At 43.6% G+C, this 18,738-nt stretch overlaps 1 protein-coding gene across 2 annotated transcripts in view; it reads left to right on the top strand.

The window, feature by feature from the left end:
• Positions 1–688: 688 nt before the first annotated feature.
• Positions 689–18,738, top strand: part of FAM120A (family with sequence similarity 120A) — a 102,759-nt gene continuing 84,709 nt past the window's right edge. The window contains exon 1 of one of the 2 annotated variants that reach the window (XM_033124169.1): positions 689–1,372. In XM_033124169.1, coding sequence (XP_032980060.1) covers positions 899–1,372 — 474 coding nt within the window. In that variant the 5' untranslated portion in view covers positions 689–898. The remainder of the gene's footprint in view (positions 1,373–18,738) is intronic. The other variant, XM_033124170.1, reaches the window with a different exon arrangement.

Here is an 18,738-nt window from a genome sequence, read left to right as displayed (position 1 = left end):
TCCACCTGGGACAGTGGCGTCTGCTTGCTCCTCCCTCCCAAGGGCACCTCGACTTCCAAGCTCCTGACCAGCCTGCTCACCTTTCCCTCCGCAGCCACCCCAGCCAGGGCACTAGTCCGGCCTGGGGGTGAGCAGCCTCCTCGGGGTGACCGGATCCGGGGACAGGATGAGGCCTCCTCCGGGTGACAGGACCCCGGGGACAAGAAAAGGCTTCCTCAGGATGATCAGCTCCCGGAGACGGGTTTCTTTTCGGGGTGACCGGATCTGGGGACGGGACGCGGCTTCCTCTGGGTGACTAGATCCGGGGACAGTACGAGCCTACTTGGGAGAACCGGACCCCAGGGACAGGATGGGCCTTTTGAGGTGACCGGACCCGAGGACGGTAAAGGGTGACCGGCTTCCCGGTGAGGATGGGGACAGGGCCGCTTGACTGGCTCCGGGGCACGGGGATGGTGACGCAGACGCCGCCCCAAGGCCTCCCGGGCGCCCTCTACCCTCTCCCGGGCAAGGTGGTGCGGCCTCTCCTCTCCGGGCTGTTCTCCTCCGCTGGGTTGGCAGCCGGTCGGGGCCCAGGGTCTCAGGTCGGGCCCCGCAGGCCGCGGCACCGCCTCTTCCGCCGGCCGCGTACGTCAGCTCGCGCCGCCCCGCCCCGCCCCGCCGCCCGCCCGCCAGCGCGAGGCCGCCTCTGCCTGGCCTGGGCCTGGAGCGGCGCACGGCGCAGGTCCCTCCCCGCCATGGCCCTGGGAGGCGGCAGCACATGGCGGCCGCAGCGGCCATGAGCGCGCCCGCGGCCCGCCCCGGCCCCCCCTAAAGCCCGCCGCCGCCCGGCCGCGCCACGGCCCCGCCGCCCCCGGCCCCGCCGCCCCGCCGCCCCGCGCCCGCCGCCGCCGCCGCCGCCATGGGCGTGCAGGGCTTCCAAGACTACATCGAGAAGCACTGCCCGAGCGCCGTGGTTCCGGTGGAGCTGCAGAAGCTGGCCCGGGGCAGCCTGGTGGGCGGCGGGCGGCAGCGGCCCCCGCACACGCCGCTGCGCCTGCTGGTGGACGCCGACAACTGCCTGCACCGCCTGTACGGCGGCTTCTACACCGACTGGGTGAGCGGCGGCCAGTGGAACCACATGCTCGGCTATTTGGCCGCGCTGGCCAAGGCCTGCTTCGGCGGCAACATCGAGCTCTTCGTCTTCTTCAACGGCGCCCTCGAGAAGGCGCGGCTGCACGAATGGGTCAAGCGGCAGGGCAACGAGCGCCAGACGGCGCAGCAGATCGTCAGCCATGTCCAGAACAAGGGCACCCCGCCGCCCAAGGTCTGGTTCCTGCCGCCCGTCTGCATGGCGCACTGCATCCGCCTGGCGCTCATTCGCTTCCACGTCAAGGTGCGGCCGGCCGGCGGGCGCGCGGCGGGGGCCGGGGTCAGGGAGCCAAGGGTCGGGGTCGGTGCTTGATTGGGGGCCGGAGGGCCGTGGTCGGGACTGGGAATGGTTGGACCAGGATCTGGGCCCGGGCGGTGGTCCGACTAGGGTCTGGGAGGCCGGGGGCGGGGCGGGCCGGGGTTTGGGAGTCCGGAGGTAGGGTCGGGGCGAGGTCCGGTGGTCGGAGGTCCGGGGTCAAGGGAGGCAAGGGTCAGAATGTGCCGGGGCTGGGGTCGGCCGGGTTGTGGGGACCCCGGGTTAGGGTGGCTGGGGTCTTTTGGACCTGGGGTCGGGGTGGGCCAGGGTTGCTTGGACGCGGGGTCAGGGTGGGCCGGGGTCAGAGTTGCCGGGGTCTGGGCCGCAGGCGCCGCTCTCTTTCCTGTCCGCCCGGCCGCAAGATGGACGCGCGGCCTGGAGCCTGGCGGGCAGCTGCAAGTGTCCGGGAGCCCCGCCGCCCAGGCTGTTCGAGACCCTCAGAAACGGCGGGTAGGTGCAGATCAGGCTCGCAGGATGCAGCAAGCGTCCCCCTATCAGAGACCCCCGAGTGCTTCCCCACTTTTTGAGGTGGGCTGATGACTAACCTGAGCTTTGATGAGGTACCCATACCCGTGTTCGAAAAGCAATGCTTGGACTGCAACAGGTTTTTCGTGGGGGCTGGTGGGCTATATGGCGACTGGAAGGGGTCCCCAGTTGGTGGGGGTGGGTGGAAACTGCCTGCTGCTGTCACCGCATCTCAGCCGGGCATTGACCTGGATAAGGCCTGCGGAATTGGTCCCCCTTGAGAACGCGGGGCTGTGTCCAGGTTCCCTGTAAGATGACAGTCTTAGAGACATTGTCTGATTTTTGTGTTAGAATTCAAAGAATCCTAACATTTGACACGATGGAATTTTGTCAGTTCTGTGACTTAGAGTCTGTGTGCACAAGTCTTAAAGTTCTTGGGATCTGTGTGTCTGCTGTGAAAGGAGTACTTCCCAGTTAGGGAGAAGAGCATGTGAATCAGTTTCCAGGATTTACTTCTCTCAGCACAGTGGGGACTCCGCTACTTTGGGCCGTGCACCCTGGTAATCAGAGCTTCGGCTGTGGCTGCTCTGCTGTCCCTTTGGCAGAGGACGCCTCGCTGAACCTGGGCCATGGAGAGCTTCAGGACCAGCAGTGAGGGCAGAGATAACATGCAAATCACTGACCCTTGACTTGAGTTTTTATTGCTTCCTTTTCACTGTTTTTCTTTAAAATTTTTGGGGACCTGTGTTGGTTTTCTGGCTCTTGCCACTCTTTCTTCCAGTTTGTCCTTCCTTTGCTTCTGCTTGAAGCCCAAAGTTTGTGAAATTGAAACTCTTCCTGACTGCCCCTACTGCCTGCACTGAGATGGTGGTGGTTAAGCCTAAAGTGATAGCGGAAGTCCCACCCCGATCCTGTTGCAATTGGTGACAGGGTTTCTAAGTCTGTGGGTCGGGGCTGCTGAAAGAGCAGCGATTGGTCTAAGAGCATGGCACAGACACAGCATGTCCCCTGGGGAAGTTCGGGTGAGAGCCAGGGGCTGCTGCTGGCATTTTCTGCCCTGGAACGTGGGCTTTCTGAGCAGTAACGCAGTGCCATTCCCAGAGGTGATGCACCTCCAGAAAATGTTATGAGTGTGAACAATTTTATCTTGTTCAGAGATGGAAACTGCTACTAGAAAGACAGGATGAGCTTTCTAGTGAAGTGACTTTCAAAGGAACACTGTCAATATTAGGATTAGAATCTGTGTGTACAGTCACTATCTTTTGAAAGAACTGCTGAATTCTTTTTAAGGAGGGCATGCAGGTGAAATTTTTTTTAAAAGCACACTTTCTTTATATTTATCTTTGCACCCCTGTGAATGTCTCACTTACCTACTAGGCGCTCAGAATTTTGACCAATGTGTGAATAAGTGTTTGGAGACTAGATTTAAGATCATTGCTTCCACTTAGGTTTCTAGACACGAAATAATTTTGTCTATTATTATTTTGCTTTAGATAAACTCCTGATATAGAATCATAGTATAGTGTTAATTGCAGATTAATGTAATAATGATTCTATTACCTGATGGTCGCTTCCCTGGCAACTTCACCTTTTTTGGAAAATGCCTAAGAAATTTAGCTACTAGAAGTTTCTCAGCAAAGGAGAAGTCAGAAGTTTTAGTACAGTGACCCAAAAAGAAAAAAGATGCTTCTCTTTTCCTCATCGAAGAATCAAGTTCTCTCCTTCATGGACTGCCCTCTCCTTGTTAGATGTAATTCTGATAAGTTTAGTTATTTGTTTCTAAACTCAGCTTGAGAAAAGGGTGCAGAGGAAAATCTGCCAGAGGCAGGAGCACCATTAATAGCAAGAAGTGACACTTCACAAGGGAGGAGATAGAAGATACAAAAGCTATAAAAAGCAGACATCATTCTGGGCTACTTAGAAAAAGGAAAACAACCCTATGTACTTCAGTAGCCCCTGAGGGTGGTACAGTGTTTATAAGGTTGATTTTGAGTCAGAAGAATTTTATGTTCAGCATTCTCTATGGGAGTAAAACAGTGTGTACTGTTTTTTAAAAATGCCTATTAAAATGGTTAAGGAAATTAAAACTGTGATGACATATCACTACATACCTGTTAGCATGGCTGAAATAAACAACACTGACAATATCAAGTGCCAACAAGAACGCTGTGCAGCGGGAATCATCCGGCGTGGCTGGTGGGAATGTAAGAGGGCACCGCCACCCTGGAGAAGAGCTCAGTGGTTTCTTACAGAGTTGAACATACATTTCCCATATGATCCAGTAGTCCTACTCCTGGATATTTACCTAGTGAAATTTTTATTCACACAAAAAACATACATGAATGTTCATAGTAGTTTTGTTCATAATAGCCCAAACTCGAAACAACCAAAATATCGTTTAATAGGTGAATAGTTAAACTGTGGTACATCTGTACTATGCGATACTTCTTAGCAATAAAAAGGGAGGAACTATTGATACATTCAACAACTTGGATGAATCTTTAAGGTTTATACTGAGTAAAAGAAGCCAGGCTCAAAAGGTATGATTCTAGTTATGATACTGTTCTCATGAGGATAAGCTTATAGCGATGGGGGCAGATCAATGGTTGCCAGAGGGGAAGGGCAAGGGAGTGGGACTACAAAGGGGCAAGGCAGCAGGAGGGAACTTTTTGGGGTGATGGAACTGTTCTGTATCCTGATGGTAATGAAGGTAGCATATTTTAAAATCGTAGAACTATACAGTAAATAAAAGTAAATAAAAGCTATAAAGTAAATAAAAGTTCATTTTACTGTACAATAATCAGTACTTTTTTTCTTTGAAGAAAAGTTAAATAAAAACTGACAGAAATACCTCACTATGTTATTTTGGGCATATGAGGTCTTTCTCTTATACAAATTGGCCTTGAGGTTTCTATAAACTGGCAAAGAGGTTTAATTTCCAGTCAGCTTTGCTTAGAGAGATTTTTTTTGACTTAGAAGAGTATGTCTTTGATAATAATTGAGTAATAATTGTCATTTTTTTGTACAGTAATAATTATATTTCTTTAACCATTAGAAGTTCACCTATGTAATCAGCTAATTTTGTTCAGGTCACTAAACTGCCTGTCCTGAACTTGGCTTCTGCTGGTTACGGAGCATTTCCTTTTGTATGCCTTGAATCATCATAACCTTTGACACTTAGTGAGAGACTGGTGTTTATTTAAAAATCTTAGTGGCATTGAATCCCTGGAGCTTTCCTAAAAATGTTCATGTCACAAGACTTGTGGTGTCAGTGAGCAGGTTTATGATGAAGTTCTTCAGATCTTATCCTGAATCAGTGTTCTGGCTGGCGTATTTACTTAGATCTTACACAAAGCAGTGCTCGTGTTTTAAGTCAGTAGAAGAATGTGATATTCGGCTGTGGCCTGAGATTTTGAGATGATGATCTCTTTCCTTGCACGTAATGGGGGAGGGGGATTAACCTGTAAGGTGCCAGGCCCTTGTTAGGTCCTTTCTCTTGCAGGGCTGTCTGTCTCATTTAGCCATCCACATTTTATCCCATCTAATATGGGAAAAACAGGCTTGCTGATTAAGTGACACCTGGGGACAAGTAACCAGTAACCTCTTCAAAAGGGAAGTGCCTGGCTGAAGTCAAAGTTCAGTTTCATTGTGTAAGAATGCTTTGGGGTGTGCCTACATGCAGTTCACTTTCAGGTCAGATCTGATAGCAAAATGCCTCTATTGCTTTTTCCAGTTAGAATGGGAGTGACACAGTTTCTATCCCAGAGACACTGAAAACTAGCAATATACCTTATTCTGTTTTTTTTCCCATTACAAGTCACGCTCTTGTAGAAGTATATGTAGATTTAGGTGAAAGTACATTGACCAGGGAATAACTCAAACCAGTCATCCATTTAAAATACTTGTTTTAAAATATTTATTTTCTTCCAGTGTACCAGTTTTATGACCGGCTTATTTTTCTTAGCCTAATGTCTTCAAGGTTTATCCATGTTGTATCATTGTGTCAGAATTCCCCTCCTTTTTAAGGCTTAATAATACTTAATTGATGGATGGACCACATTTGGTTTATCCATCCATCCTGCCATGGATGCTTGGATTTTGGCTATTGTGAATAGTGAATAATGCTGCTATGAACATGGGTGTACAAAAATCTGTTCAAGTGCCTGCATTCAGTTCTTTTGGGTGTATACCCAGAAATGGAATTGCTGGATCATTTGGTAATTCTATATTTAATTTCTCAAGGAATCACCATACCATTTTCCACAGCAGCTGTCTACATATACTGTACATTATACATTATGTTATTACAATGTAGCTTTAATTTTTAAGATTAATGTGATCACACAATACATTATTCAGCAACTTGTTTTTTTAAGTATGTAAAAAAATATTTCCACGTCTGTACTTATAGTTCTAATTCATTTTAATGCCTGCATAGTGTTTCATAATTTATCCAACCTCTACAAATGGTATGTACACAAACTTGGTAGGTCCAAGAGTGTGTACATTTTAAAAGTCTTACAGGGCTGTAGAGCTGACATTGCCAGATCTTCAGATTTTTTAAGAAAGCCAGAAATCCAGATTTTTATTTGAAAATATCTCATTTAAAAAATACTGTTTAGGCCAAGCAAAACAGACTTCACGCTAGATTTAGCTCTTGAACCACCAATTTGTGATTTCAGCACTGATGCCTAAATCTCCCTAGCCCCCTTTTTTTAAGTTTAAAGTTAGACTTAACAAAGCCCACTCTTTCTCTTCCCATCTGCCTTATTGAATTCTTTTGATTATCAAATTATTTCCATTTCCTGGGGTTACTGAAATAGGACTTGCCATAAATGCCACACTTCTCTGGACCTTCTCCATTATACACTCTTTCTTCTAATAATCTATCTACTTATTCATTCAACATCTGACAATTTCCAGGGCACCCTTTTACTGTCTTCAAAGACTTGAGCAGCTGATTTTACCTACTGAGAGATCATTTCCTTGACCTATTCAACACACAAACTGACCATTCTCATCCCTAATCGGGCCTCACCTTCCTCAACCTGACTGACTGACTAGTGTATTTTCATGTTAGTTACCCCAGAGTTTGGACCTTATAATCAGTAGAAAAAGTGACACCACCTTTAAGACTTAAAACTTCATGTCTCCTCTGCAGCCTGACCCTGCTGATCATTCTTCTTTTCCAGCCCACCATCCTTTCTCCCGCTATGTTCTGATCTCACTGTTGTCCTTACTGGTTTGAGCATGGTGGTCACCTGCATCAGTGTATGCTCACGAGCTGCCGCCCCAGAGCCATCCTTGGCGTTTCGTTACCCTGTCCTGCCATTCCACAGTGTGTCATGTCAATTCTAGTCCAACAGTTTCCCACGTACCCTCATCCTCATTTCCAGTGCCTCCAACCTATGAACTCAGAAGGTGTAACAAAAGGTGTAACAAGTGCTTTGCAAACCCATTGTTGGGTTCTGAAACCAGATTATTGGGTGTTTACTAGCATTTAGAAAAAATGATAAAGAATAAAATGGAACAAAAAAGTAGAGTGTAAGACATATACTAAGGGTAAATACCATTTCATTAAACCATGGTTTACTGTGGGGAGTAGTCAGAATTGCCTCTCTGTCTGACCTGGCCCCCACACACAGTGTCTCATCAGTAGACCTCATCTCAGATGGGTCACTCTCCTGTCAACACTTGAACAAAACCATTAATCCAAACTCCTTATTCAGTTAGACCCCTCTGCAACCCGAACCCGTTCCACTTTCCTTTATGTATGTTTCCCAGTCCCTCTGGCTGTACTTTTTAAATGCTCCCAATCAAACTGCTCATTTTCCCCAAGAAATGTCCAACTTCCCAACTTCTGCTTTCGTTGCTCCCTCTTGTTTACCCCACTTTTGCTTGTCAGAAATTTACTCATACCATCTCAATGCCAGCTTCCTTCGTGGAGTCTCTTCTGATGTTCTCAAAGGTGGACCAGGGACACACATGCAGTGTCATCTGTTTGCAATGGTGGTTCCTGTAGTGTGCTTTCTTGCAGCTACCTATCTGTACATGTATCTCTCCCACTAACTATATAAGCTGCTTGAGGCCAGGGACTAATATACTCCTCTTGTATTTTCTGTATGTTTAATGTAGGCACTCAGCTTTTAAATGAAATGTTTGTTCTGTTTAAATAGCCAGACAAATGATTTTCTTTCAACACCTGAATCAATGGCCATTATGTAAGATTTAGTTTTTTTATCTTAAATTTCTTATACTCTCTTTTCTGAATGGTTCCCAGCGATGATTCATTCTCCCTTTAGCAAACACTGAAGGCCTGTTATTGGCCAGGCATGAGGAGTAACCGGAAAGAACCCATTCCTTCAAGGAGCTTAGTCTAGTGGGGGCGGGGACTCATTTATGTTATTTCCCCATGTCAGTGTTGGAACATTATTTGATGCCATGGGACAACCTATTTAATCATTGAAGACCGATGAGTGGTCCTCATTGGGGAGTGGTTTTGGCAATGTCTAGAGACATTTTTAGTGTTCAGAACTGGGGGACATGCTGTGACCACAGGCAGAGAGGCCCAGGATGCTGGTGAGCGTCCTGCAATGCACAGGACAGCCCTACAGCAAAGAATTAGCCGTCCCCCAAATACCCGAATATTAGTGCTGAGGCTAGGTAATCCTGGTGTGAACACATCAAAGAATTCTAAGCTTTGGGCCCTTAGTAGAGCCATGTAAATGTTTGAAGTAGAGATTTCTAAGTATACTAGGAAGACAAGTAAAAAAATGCAGCTTAGTTTTCTAAATTAAAATGCATACACATACACACCCCATTTCTAACATGTTGCTAAACCCACGTTGCTCTTCATTTCGTTTTGTACAATGGGAATTTATACAATGGAAAGAAACTAATTAGCATATGCTACACATTCCAGTAATCAACCATAGGAGTAAATGCCAAATACCGTGTAATATGAAGAGGAGGTGCTTTATTTAAAAATTTTTTTTAATTGATATATAATTGACATATAACATTCCATTACAGGTGTACAATATAATGAGTTTTGTGTATATTGTGAAATGATTACTACGGTAAGCTTAGTTAACATCCATCACCTCACATAGTTGGAAAAATTTTTTTCTTTCGGAGTTCTCTTAGCAACTTTCAAATATAGAGTAAGTATGTTTAACTGTAGTCACCATGCTGTACATTACATCACCAGGACTTATTTATTTTATAACGAAATTATTTGCCTACCCTTCACCCTGAAGAGGAGATAACTTTAGCATTTGAAAAATTAGATCTATAGACAAGTTTTTCTAAATACAATTGAAGGAATCAGTTCAGATAAAAAGTATTCTAAAATTCTCCAAATGTCTCTGTATAGCTGGCATTTATTTTATTTTTAATTATATTTATGTTTTCTGTAGAAAGTAAGTCCTATGACCTTGCCTATTATCTAGCTCTTAGAACATTACCTGGTGTGTAGTAGTAGGTCTTTAAAATGTATGTGATAAATGGATACATAAATCAATTCTAGGCTCACCAGCTATTCATTCCCCTTGTGCAAGGCAGTATTGTGGCAGAAAGATGGTAGAAAGTTTAAGTGTTCAAATCCGGTCCAGTCAGTTCCACTCAGCCTGGCCACCTGGTGCAGAGGCTTTATCTTTGAATAAGCCCTTTATGCTTCTTAAGTAGGAGCTGTGTGGAAGACATAAAAGGGGTAACTGCTTAGGGGAGGTGGCTGAATTTAGCCATCTTTTCTCCCTTGTTGTACCTGGTTCTATTGAACACTGTTTCTAGGCATCTTAGGGCTGGTATCGAATTGAACTTGACACACTGAATTATCTGCAAAGGAGATGGTAAATCTGCACAATAGTTAAGATCTGTGATCTAGAAATTTGATCCTTTTTTGCCCTAGTCACTTGGCATTTCCCACTTGTCTCTGGAATGAATTGACTTCTTTAGAAAGACTGAATCTACCATGCCGTAGGTATTTTGCTGGTGATTGCAGGAAAATGTACTGGAGGGTGTGTTGCTGGCTGGTTGACTTTCTGTAGCCTGCAGTTCGTTTCAGGCGCAGGAGTGCTAACCAGTCCAGACTTGGGGGGGCCTTACTGTATTGGGTGGGCACAGGCACCATGGTTTTTCAATCGCTTGCACCTATGGGAGCCATAAAATATTTCAATAAAGAGTTTGCAAGTGTCACCATCTTGAAATTAATTGCAGCAATCTGAGATTTCCTAAATTCTGAAACTTAAATTTTGATGTATTTTGAAATTAGATTTTTCACAAGACTGATATTGTTAGAGGTTAGCTGAGTTATTAGAAAATTGATGTAGTTGGCTAAATAGACACTGAATACAAACAATGTTGGTGTTTCCTTCTCTTTATCATTTTATATATTTTTATTTTTCAAGTTTATAAAGTTGATTTTGCATTTCTTTTATGACAGTTACTGTCTTATTTATTTTTTAGCAGAGAAAGAAAACAGTTTTATTATTGAATTAAGTATTGAACCAGACTGCAATCACATTACAGGCAATCTGCTAAAGAGATTGCAAAGAAAAAAGAAATCTCATCCTTTTATATAGCCTGGCAGATACAATCCATTACATACATGCCAATGTCATTATCCAAAGGAAAAATAAAACTTCTATCTTTGGACAAGTTGGATCTTACATCATGGAGCCAAGCGCCTAGGATTCCCAAGAAAATGGGGAGACTAGACGTCTCTTTTCATTATTATACATTTTTTAATTGTAGTAAACTATGCATAACAAAACTTTTACCATTTTAACCATTGTTAAGTGTACAGTTCAGTGGAAACTAAGTACATGTACACTGCTGTGCAACCATCACCACCATCCCCCTCCAGAACTTACTCATCTCCCCTAATTGAAACTCTGTGCCCATTAAACACATTCTGCATTCCCCCTCCCCAGACCCTGGCACCCACCATTCTTCTTTCTGTCTCTATGAATTTGATGACTCCAGGTCCCTCATATAAGTAGAATCACACGGTATTTGTCCTTTTTTGTCTGGCTTATTTCACTTAGCATAGTGTCTTCAAGGTTCATTCATATGGTAGCATGTGTCCTTTTCAAGGCTGGATAATCTGTTTAACGTATACACCACATTTTACTTACCCATTCATCCGTCGATAGACACTTGGGTTGCTTCCACCTTTTGGCTATTGTGAATAATACTACTCTGGAAATGGGGGTGCAAATATCTGTTCGAGTTCCTGCTTTTAGTTCTTTTGGATATATATTCAGAAATGGAATTGCTGGGTCATGTAGTAATTCTTTGTTTAATGTTTTTCCATAGCAGCTGCACTATTTTACATTCCCACCGGCAATGTGTGAGGGTTCCTATTTCTCCACATCCTTATCAATACTTGCTTATTTTTGTTTTTTGGTGTTTTGGGTTTTGTTTTTTTCCTTACAGTAGCTATCTTAATAGGTATGAAATAGTATCTCATTGTGGTTTTGATTTACATTTCCCTTATGATTAATGAAGCTGAGGATCTTTTCCCATGCCCCTCCCTTATTTTAAAAGAAATTATTTTTTCTTTTTTAGATCACTGCAACCAATTCTCTTAGATACATAATATAGGAAGATTATTCAGCTATGATTTCAGATTTCCTGAGAAGAGATTTTTCTTTACAGACATAGCTAATATAGGTCATAACATTTTTAAATTACCCTTTTTAAGTAAGCAACAATAAAAACTTCCACCAAGTTAGAGTTGATTTTTATGGTCTCATTCTTCTGCTGGACTTGAATAGGGAGTAAATATAGCTTAAGTTTTACCCACCTAATATCCAGTGATTACAGTTCAGCTGGATAAAGGTGAAAGCCTGATTTTTTTTCTTAAAAGAATTTAAGTCAACTCATATTCTTTTATGTTCAGGCTGACTTACCTTTTAAATTTAATAGCTGGCTGATAACGTTACATCACTTTACATCATTCATAAAGGAATACCTTTAGCTGGTGTAAAATTATTCTAATGAAAATCCACATATAACATTTTTTGCTTTCTGTCAGAAAATCTGTTTCTGACAATAGTGTTTCAGATCCTGTATGAAGAGTATGAAGAAGCAGATCGTTTTTCACACAGCTCACTTAAAAATAAATGGTAGCTGACATTTATCGAGTGCTTCGTATGTATGAATTATTTTGAGTTGTTACATGTAGTAACTCATTTAACTGTCACAGCTACCATATGAGGTAGGGGAATATTATTATTTTTGCAGATGAAGAAATGAAAGCACAGAAAGTATTAAAGTAGGCAGTGGGATTCACCCACTTGTTGCCAGAGACAAACACTTCACTGTACAAGTGCTTCTTCACTGGAGATTAGGAGTAAGTAGCTGTGTTCCCTTTGCATTCTTATGGGACTGTCCGCATAGCGGCTTTCAGCATTAATAAATAATTACACTTGCAAAGTAAGTTTGGGGATTTTTTAGTCATTATTGCTTGTAAAAATAAAAGTTTTGGTGTATCTGCTTTTTTAATGAAACTTAAAACTATCGAGATAAAAAGATTTACCTAAGATTCCGTGGCAGATATGTAGTAACATAAAATTACCACCTGCTAAGTACAAAATTTTTCATTGGGACCAAAAATTTTGCCAGCTACTAACGCGCTTCAGTGCTGACTACGTCCACCATATTTCTTGGATGGATGAGTGGAGAGCAGAGGCAAGGTGTTCGGTGCTTCCCTGTGTGGTCATAGCTCCCACTGTGGCGAGAGCAGGACTCCATTCTCTAGATGCGGGAGCTCTAGGATTTCACTTCCTTGACCTGAAGCTGCATTTTGATACGGTGCAGTGACAGCCACAGCAAAAATAAATCATGGCCTTGTGTCTAGGTGGCGGGTGGTCTCTGGTTACCAGCCTGGAGTTTCCATAAAGAGGCCATGCGCGATTCCAAGTTTGGCTCACTCTGGGTGGGAAGCTTTACTGCCTTCTGTTAACACCTGTAGGTAGATAAGTCTCAGGCCTTAATTTTTTAGCTTGCTTTATACTTTTTAAGAGTTCAAATTGAAATAATATTCCCAACATTGTATTTAATAGTATTACCCTCTTCTAAAATTAGAATTAAGATTAGACAAACCAAATTCATTGTATTGTGCCTAGTTCAAGCTAGGAACTGGAAAGCCAGGGAACAGGAGAAACAGAACACAGGTGAGACTGTAGATTAGACATGAGATGGGAAATGGGAGTGAATGGCCTTCAGACCAGAAGAAAAGACACGCTTGAAAGCAAAAGAACAGCTGATTCCCTGTCAGACCCTGCTTACCGAAGCTTCACCTCTGCATTTAATTTTTATTTTTAGTTAAATAACTGCCTCTCAAGTTCTATTTTGACTCAATGCAGACCTTTTTCCTAGCCCCACCCAAACTGTGCATCGAGTCTTCTTTTCGCCCCATCCAGTCCTCTGCACCCAACTCTTTCTCAGGCTCTTGACTGGTTGTTGGTTGTTGGACCTCATTCACTCCCTCACTCACTCACAGGTTTGTAGTTAACCAGTCCTGTCTGTGGGAGGCCTTCTACTTCCCTCAGTTGGATTGTCTGGTGGAGAGTTGTGTTTTCTATAATAGGCTCTTGGAGACATTGCCCTGATGAAGTAGCTGAAAACAGTCTTTCAGCTGGTGTCTTGTAGCCTATTGACGTTTTTCTTTTTAAAGTAAACTTCTTCAGAATAATTTTAGGTTTATAGAAAAGTTGCAAAGATGGTTCAGAGAGTTCCTGAATATCCTTCACTCAGCTTCCCTGCATGTTAATATTCTATATCAAAATTGAGAAATTAGCATTAGAATTTAGAAACTATCTGCAGTACCATTAACTGCATTATATAATTCATTCAGATTTCATCCATTCTCTACCCGAGTCCTTTTCGGCTCCAGGACCCAATCCCGGCTGCCCTTTTCACCTAAAGGTGTCTTGTCCATTGTCACCTATGGTCTAGAACAGCTTAGACTCTGATTCTCTCTGGTGACCTTGACACTTTGGGGGTCTGATCAGGTATGTTGTAGGCTGGCTTCTGATCTGGGCTGTTACATGTTTCCTTGTGATTTGGGGAGAATGCCCCACAGGTGCAGTGCCCATCTCATCACACTGTACCTGTTGCATGACGTCAACAGGACTCAGTTGACCGTGACCCTGGTCACTTGGTGAAGGTGGTCTGTGATGTGACTGTTGTCTCTTTTGCTGGTTTGGTTCTTGGAAGCCATCATTAGTCCAGCCCACATTCAAGGGGAGTTGAGGAATTTTACATTATTATTTGACTTCTTTAAAGAGGAAGATTTGTGTCTTTTTCCCCTTTTATTTATTTCATCATTTATATCAATATGGGTTCATGTATTCATTTTGTCCTTTGGGTTATAACTCAGTACATGTTATTTATTTTGTTGCACAAATTGTTCCAGCTTTGGCCACTGGGTATCTTGCAGGTGGGCTCTTGTGTCCCTCTGACACACCCCATCCTTCGTTTATAAGCACTGCCTTCCTTTCTGGCACCACAAGGTAGATACTCTGGGCTCATGTTGGATTTCCTTGTCTTGGCATTATCCGTTTTCCTCAAGGGCTCTGGTCCCTTTTAGTGGAGAATGGTATTAAGAAACCAGATCTGGGTTCAGGTGTCCCTGCTACTAGGTCTTCAGCTGACAGCTGGGAGATGTGCACATGTAGACTAACCCACACGTACACACTTACCTCTAATGATTTCTGTGCCCATCTTTCTGTTCCTGTGTCACCTATACGCCAGTTCTTATGGGCGACACCTTGGCTAGCCAGCACCACAGGCCTCCTCCCTCTGCACATTTCTGACCCTGTGCTCTGAGGGGTAGACACCGGCTTGTCCACCATCCATTCATCCCATCCGTGCACACTGAATGCTTTCAGCATTGTTCACCCATAACCCTGGCAGACAGATTACCGAGGAGACTTCATTGTGAGCGTGCCGTCTCTATCCTCAGGTCTCACAGCTACCACTCAGAACATTGTTTTCCAGTGTTACCTCGCGGAGCTCCCCACACCCTGCTCGGTGGCGTTAGTTCAGACAATTTAAAATACAGTTGCATACGTTTGTCAGTCTGTATTCTGTCCTGGCACCCCTGACATCCTGGAAGGTTTTTTAAAAAATCACGTATGTTCAAGTTCATCTTCTGTATGAGACGTACAGTCTCCTGAGTTTGGACAAATACATAGAATCACGTTGTGTCCACTCCTCAAAATGTTAGCTCTTAACTCTTTCATTCAGGGTTTTTGTGGTTTTCTGTTTTTCCCTGACATTGCCGTGCCCCACTCCCATTGTTCGTTGGCACGTTGGGAAGGATCGCATTTCTCTTATGTTGTGGTTTTTAATGCCATGTTGCTTTTCCTCATGCAAAGGCATTATGGGTTCTAACAGCGGGGGAGAATATTAGAGTTTTAGAAGTCGAAGGAACCTGAAAGATCCACTAATTTTACATCTTAGCTGGGCATGTTGGGCATCAAGCCAGAACCAGAACCCAGGCATTTAGGTTCTTCTCCCTGTCACTGTCTCTCCGGGTGCCTGAGATAGGAAAGAATGAGCAAGACAAGGGCACAGATTGCCAAACTTTGCTTTAATTTAGGTCCGTGCTTATGGGTGTAGTTCCTTTACTTTTGTTTTAGGAGTTTAATTCTAGCAGGCAACTATTTGTTTAATCTTGGGTGAGCTTTTAGGGGAGGATTTAAGGTATTCTTAATCACTTTGTTACCAGGAAAACGATGTCGAAAACCTCGGCTCTTCATCTTCCTGAATAAATGAATTCAGTTGAGATAGAAATTTGTGCAGCATGAACAGCAGAAGTTTATTAGTAGAAGGGAATACACGCCTAGACTAGACATGGAGCGGGCTGACCCAAGAGAGGGATGCAGGCTCTCCTTACATTGCATGAAGGCTTTTATTTCTAGGGGTAGAATTGCCTCGCCCTCTCCTTTCCTTTATCTCTCCTTCCCCAGAGGTGCCTAGTCTTCTGGCATTTAGCAATGCATTTCTTTGATTTAGGGGCAAGTGTAAACACATCCCCTTGGTTCGGGGGATGTGTAAACACATCACTTTGGCATATGTGAAAACCTGGAGGCCTATTGGGCAGCTGTCAGGGGTTTTGACCCAAATAGGAGCTGCAGCAAGGGGCTTTCTAACCGGGGCTACATTTCTCTTTCTGCTCATTTCTTTCTATCTACCTACCCTATTAACTTCACTTTTTAATGCCAGTCTGAAATCACATGTTCTGAATGAACAAGAAAGTGTGTTTTGGGCAGTTGAAGGAGGTGATTGTGGAGTGCTATCCATTGCACTCTCCACATAAAAATTCTCTAGAAATCTCTATTGGGTGTTGCCTTCTACTGGACAGAGGATGTCTTATTCAACTTTATAGGTAGTTTAAAGATTCTTTGGGGGCCTCCAAATGGAACCCCCGGTGTTTTCCATTTCTGTGCTTACCATGTGCCAGGCACCAAACTAAACGGTTGATACACAGATGAGTAGGCTTCCCAGCTTGTCATCTGGCAACACAGGGCACGTGGAAGGAACGTGTGTCCCCAGTGCAGTGGCACAGAGATGGCTCTATAGAGTGGGCATGGTTTATGCTAGTGAGGGTGCTTCACCTTTTTATTCAATGTTTTCCTTTTAAAAAAGTCTTTTATAAACGTAATTACACCACCCTGATACAGCTGTGGTGGTTTTTGCCTTTTTCCTTCCAGTCTTTCCACAGACAGTTTTACATGGCTGGCTGTATGTACAGGATATTGTCTTCTGAAACGGTTTTGTTTAATATTTTGTTATAAGCTTTCCCCGAGTTTTTTCACAATAGTGTAGCTGCTTTATTTACTCGACTCCTTGATCTTAACTTGTTTTTTCCCCCACAGGAGCCTACCCTGACCCTTTTTATGTTCCCAACGATTTTTACTGTATGCATTGGTTTCTTGGACTCTATTTCCTGGAGTAAGATTACTGGGTCAGAGAGCATGACCGTTTTACAACTCTGGAAATACATTGCCTATTGTTTTACAACCCAACAGCCTTCCTTGAAACCCTGCCAGATTGGACCGATCACTGCCTGCTCTGCTCCATCACCTACAGCTTTTGCCTGGGTGAGCAGGGTGTGGCTGCACACACACACACACACATACACACACACACACACACCCCGCACTCACCTCTGGGCCTACCACCTGGCACTTGCCCTGCGATCCACACAGGCTGGCCCCTTTTCTTACCTCCAGGTCGTTGTGAGGGTAACGTGGTATAATAGCACCATGAGGCACACTGCCCAGAGACTGGCAGTGAGTGGGTGCTCAGGGCCGACAAGCTGACAAGCCACGACAAGCCACGTCATCTCTAGACTGCTCTCCCCCTAGAGGTGGGCAGGGCCAGGCTCTGAGCTGCTCTCAGCCTCAATTTCCTGGAAGAATGGATTAGTAAACTCTACACAAAATACAAATACTGAGTATAGTACTCAACTCATACATTTAATTCTGCCTCATCTCTACAGGATGTCTGGTCTGTGGAGCAAGTGGCCATGCTGTCTTTTCTAGAACTTCATGGAGGGGTGGGGAGTGGGGATGGTAGCTCACACTCTTTTATTTCAGGGCCTCTTAGGAGACTATGCAGGGTTACTGTTAAAGATGTCGGCAAAACAGCCAGGAATTTTTGGTTATTTTTAAATGCTTTAAGACATTGCTGTAATATAAAGTTCTACATAATAAGTGATTTGAGGTAGAGAGCTTGGACTTGGAGGTTATCCTTTCAAGAATGTGAGAAGACAAAGCCAGCCTAATTTTAGAATTTTTTTTTTTAACTTTTGTATTTTAGTGAATGCACAGTGTTTATAGATTAAGGGATAGATCAACATTCTCCTATTTCTAAGAAATAGAACATATAGTTGACTAATTCCTTGTTTATTTTTTCTTACAAACTAAAATATTTCCATCAAAATATTTATATAGAGAATGCAGAAAATTATTTTTCCTTTAACTATGCATATTTAAAAGGTTTGCTTTGCCTCAAAATGAGATTTCATTATAATTAACTTTCCAACAAAATTTGGTGACCACTTTTATTATGAGAATCAGTGAGAAAGGAGAGGAACTCCACACACAGTGTTATCTAGTAGGTGACCATTGAATACTCAGACTTAATTTTTAATATAATTTAATTTTAATTCAATATAGCCACACAGTGGACAGTGTAGTTCTAGAAATTCACATTTAAGGGCACATGATTTTCACCTTTAGGGCTCTGTGGAGACTTAATTTTTCATAGGTAGGTGAATCACCTGATATAGTTTAAAATTATGTTTTCTAAAATACCTTACCCATTGTAGAAACAAACAAATAATCCAGCAGATTGTAGTTGGGTGCATGAATTTGGGAAATGGAAGGAGAGGAATCACTTGTCTTTGACTTTATGTATTTTAGGAAAATGTTTTCCAAATGCCTTTGGTATGTGTTTAGGAATAGAGAGTTTCTGGGGGCCTTTTACTTTTCCCTTGGCATTGCTTTCTAACGTGTCACAGACACTTGAGATAGGTGGGGTGACCTTTTGCAGTGGGAGAGCCAGTGGAAGTAAAGAGGCTTTGGCTGTAGTTTTCATCACTAAAAAGGCAGTGAATTGAGACCTCGTCTCCATGGTGGTCCTGAGCGTGGTGCTTACCACCAGGCCTCGTCCTTGGTACAGAAAAAGCATGTGACAATTATTTGGGGGTAAATGTATTCATCCCTATTATTATCCCTGTATGCTGAATGCCTCCTGTGTGTAATAACTGGGAGATGGATATACTTGGCTTTTATTATTTTTTTAATCCT

The sequence above is a fragment of the Rhinolophus ferrumequinum genome, chromosome 12 (genome assembly GCF_004115265.2).
Source record: "Rhinolophus ferrumequinum isolate MPI-CBG mRhiFer1 chromosome 12, mRhiFer1_v1.p, whole genome shotgun sequence".
In the NCBI taxonomy this organism is placed as follows: Eukaryota; Metazoa; Chordata; class Mammalia; order Chiroptera; family Rhinolophidae; genus Rhinolophus; species Rhinolophus ferrumequinum.
Note: the sequence above shows the minus strand (reverse complement) of the source record. Positions and strands in the feature narration are given on the sequence as shown.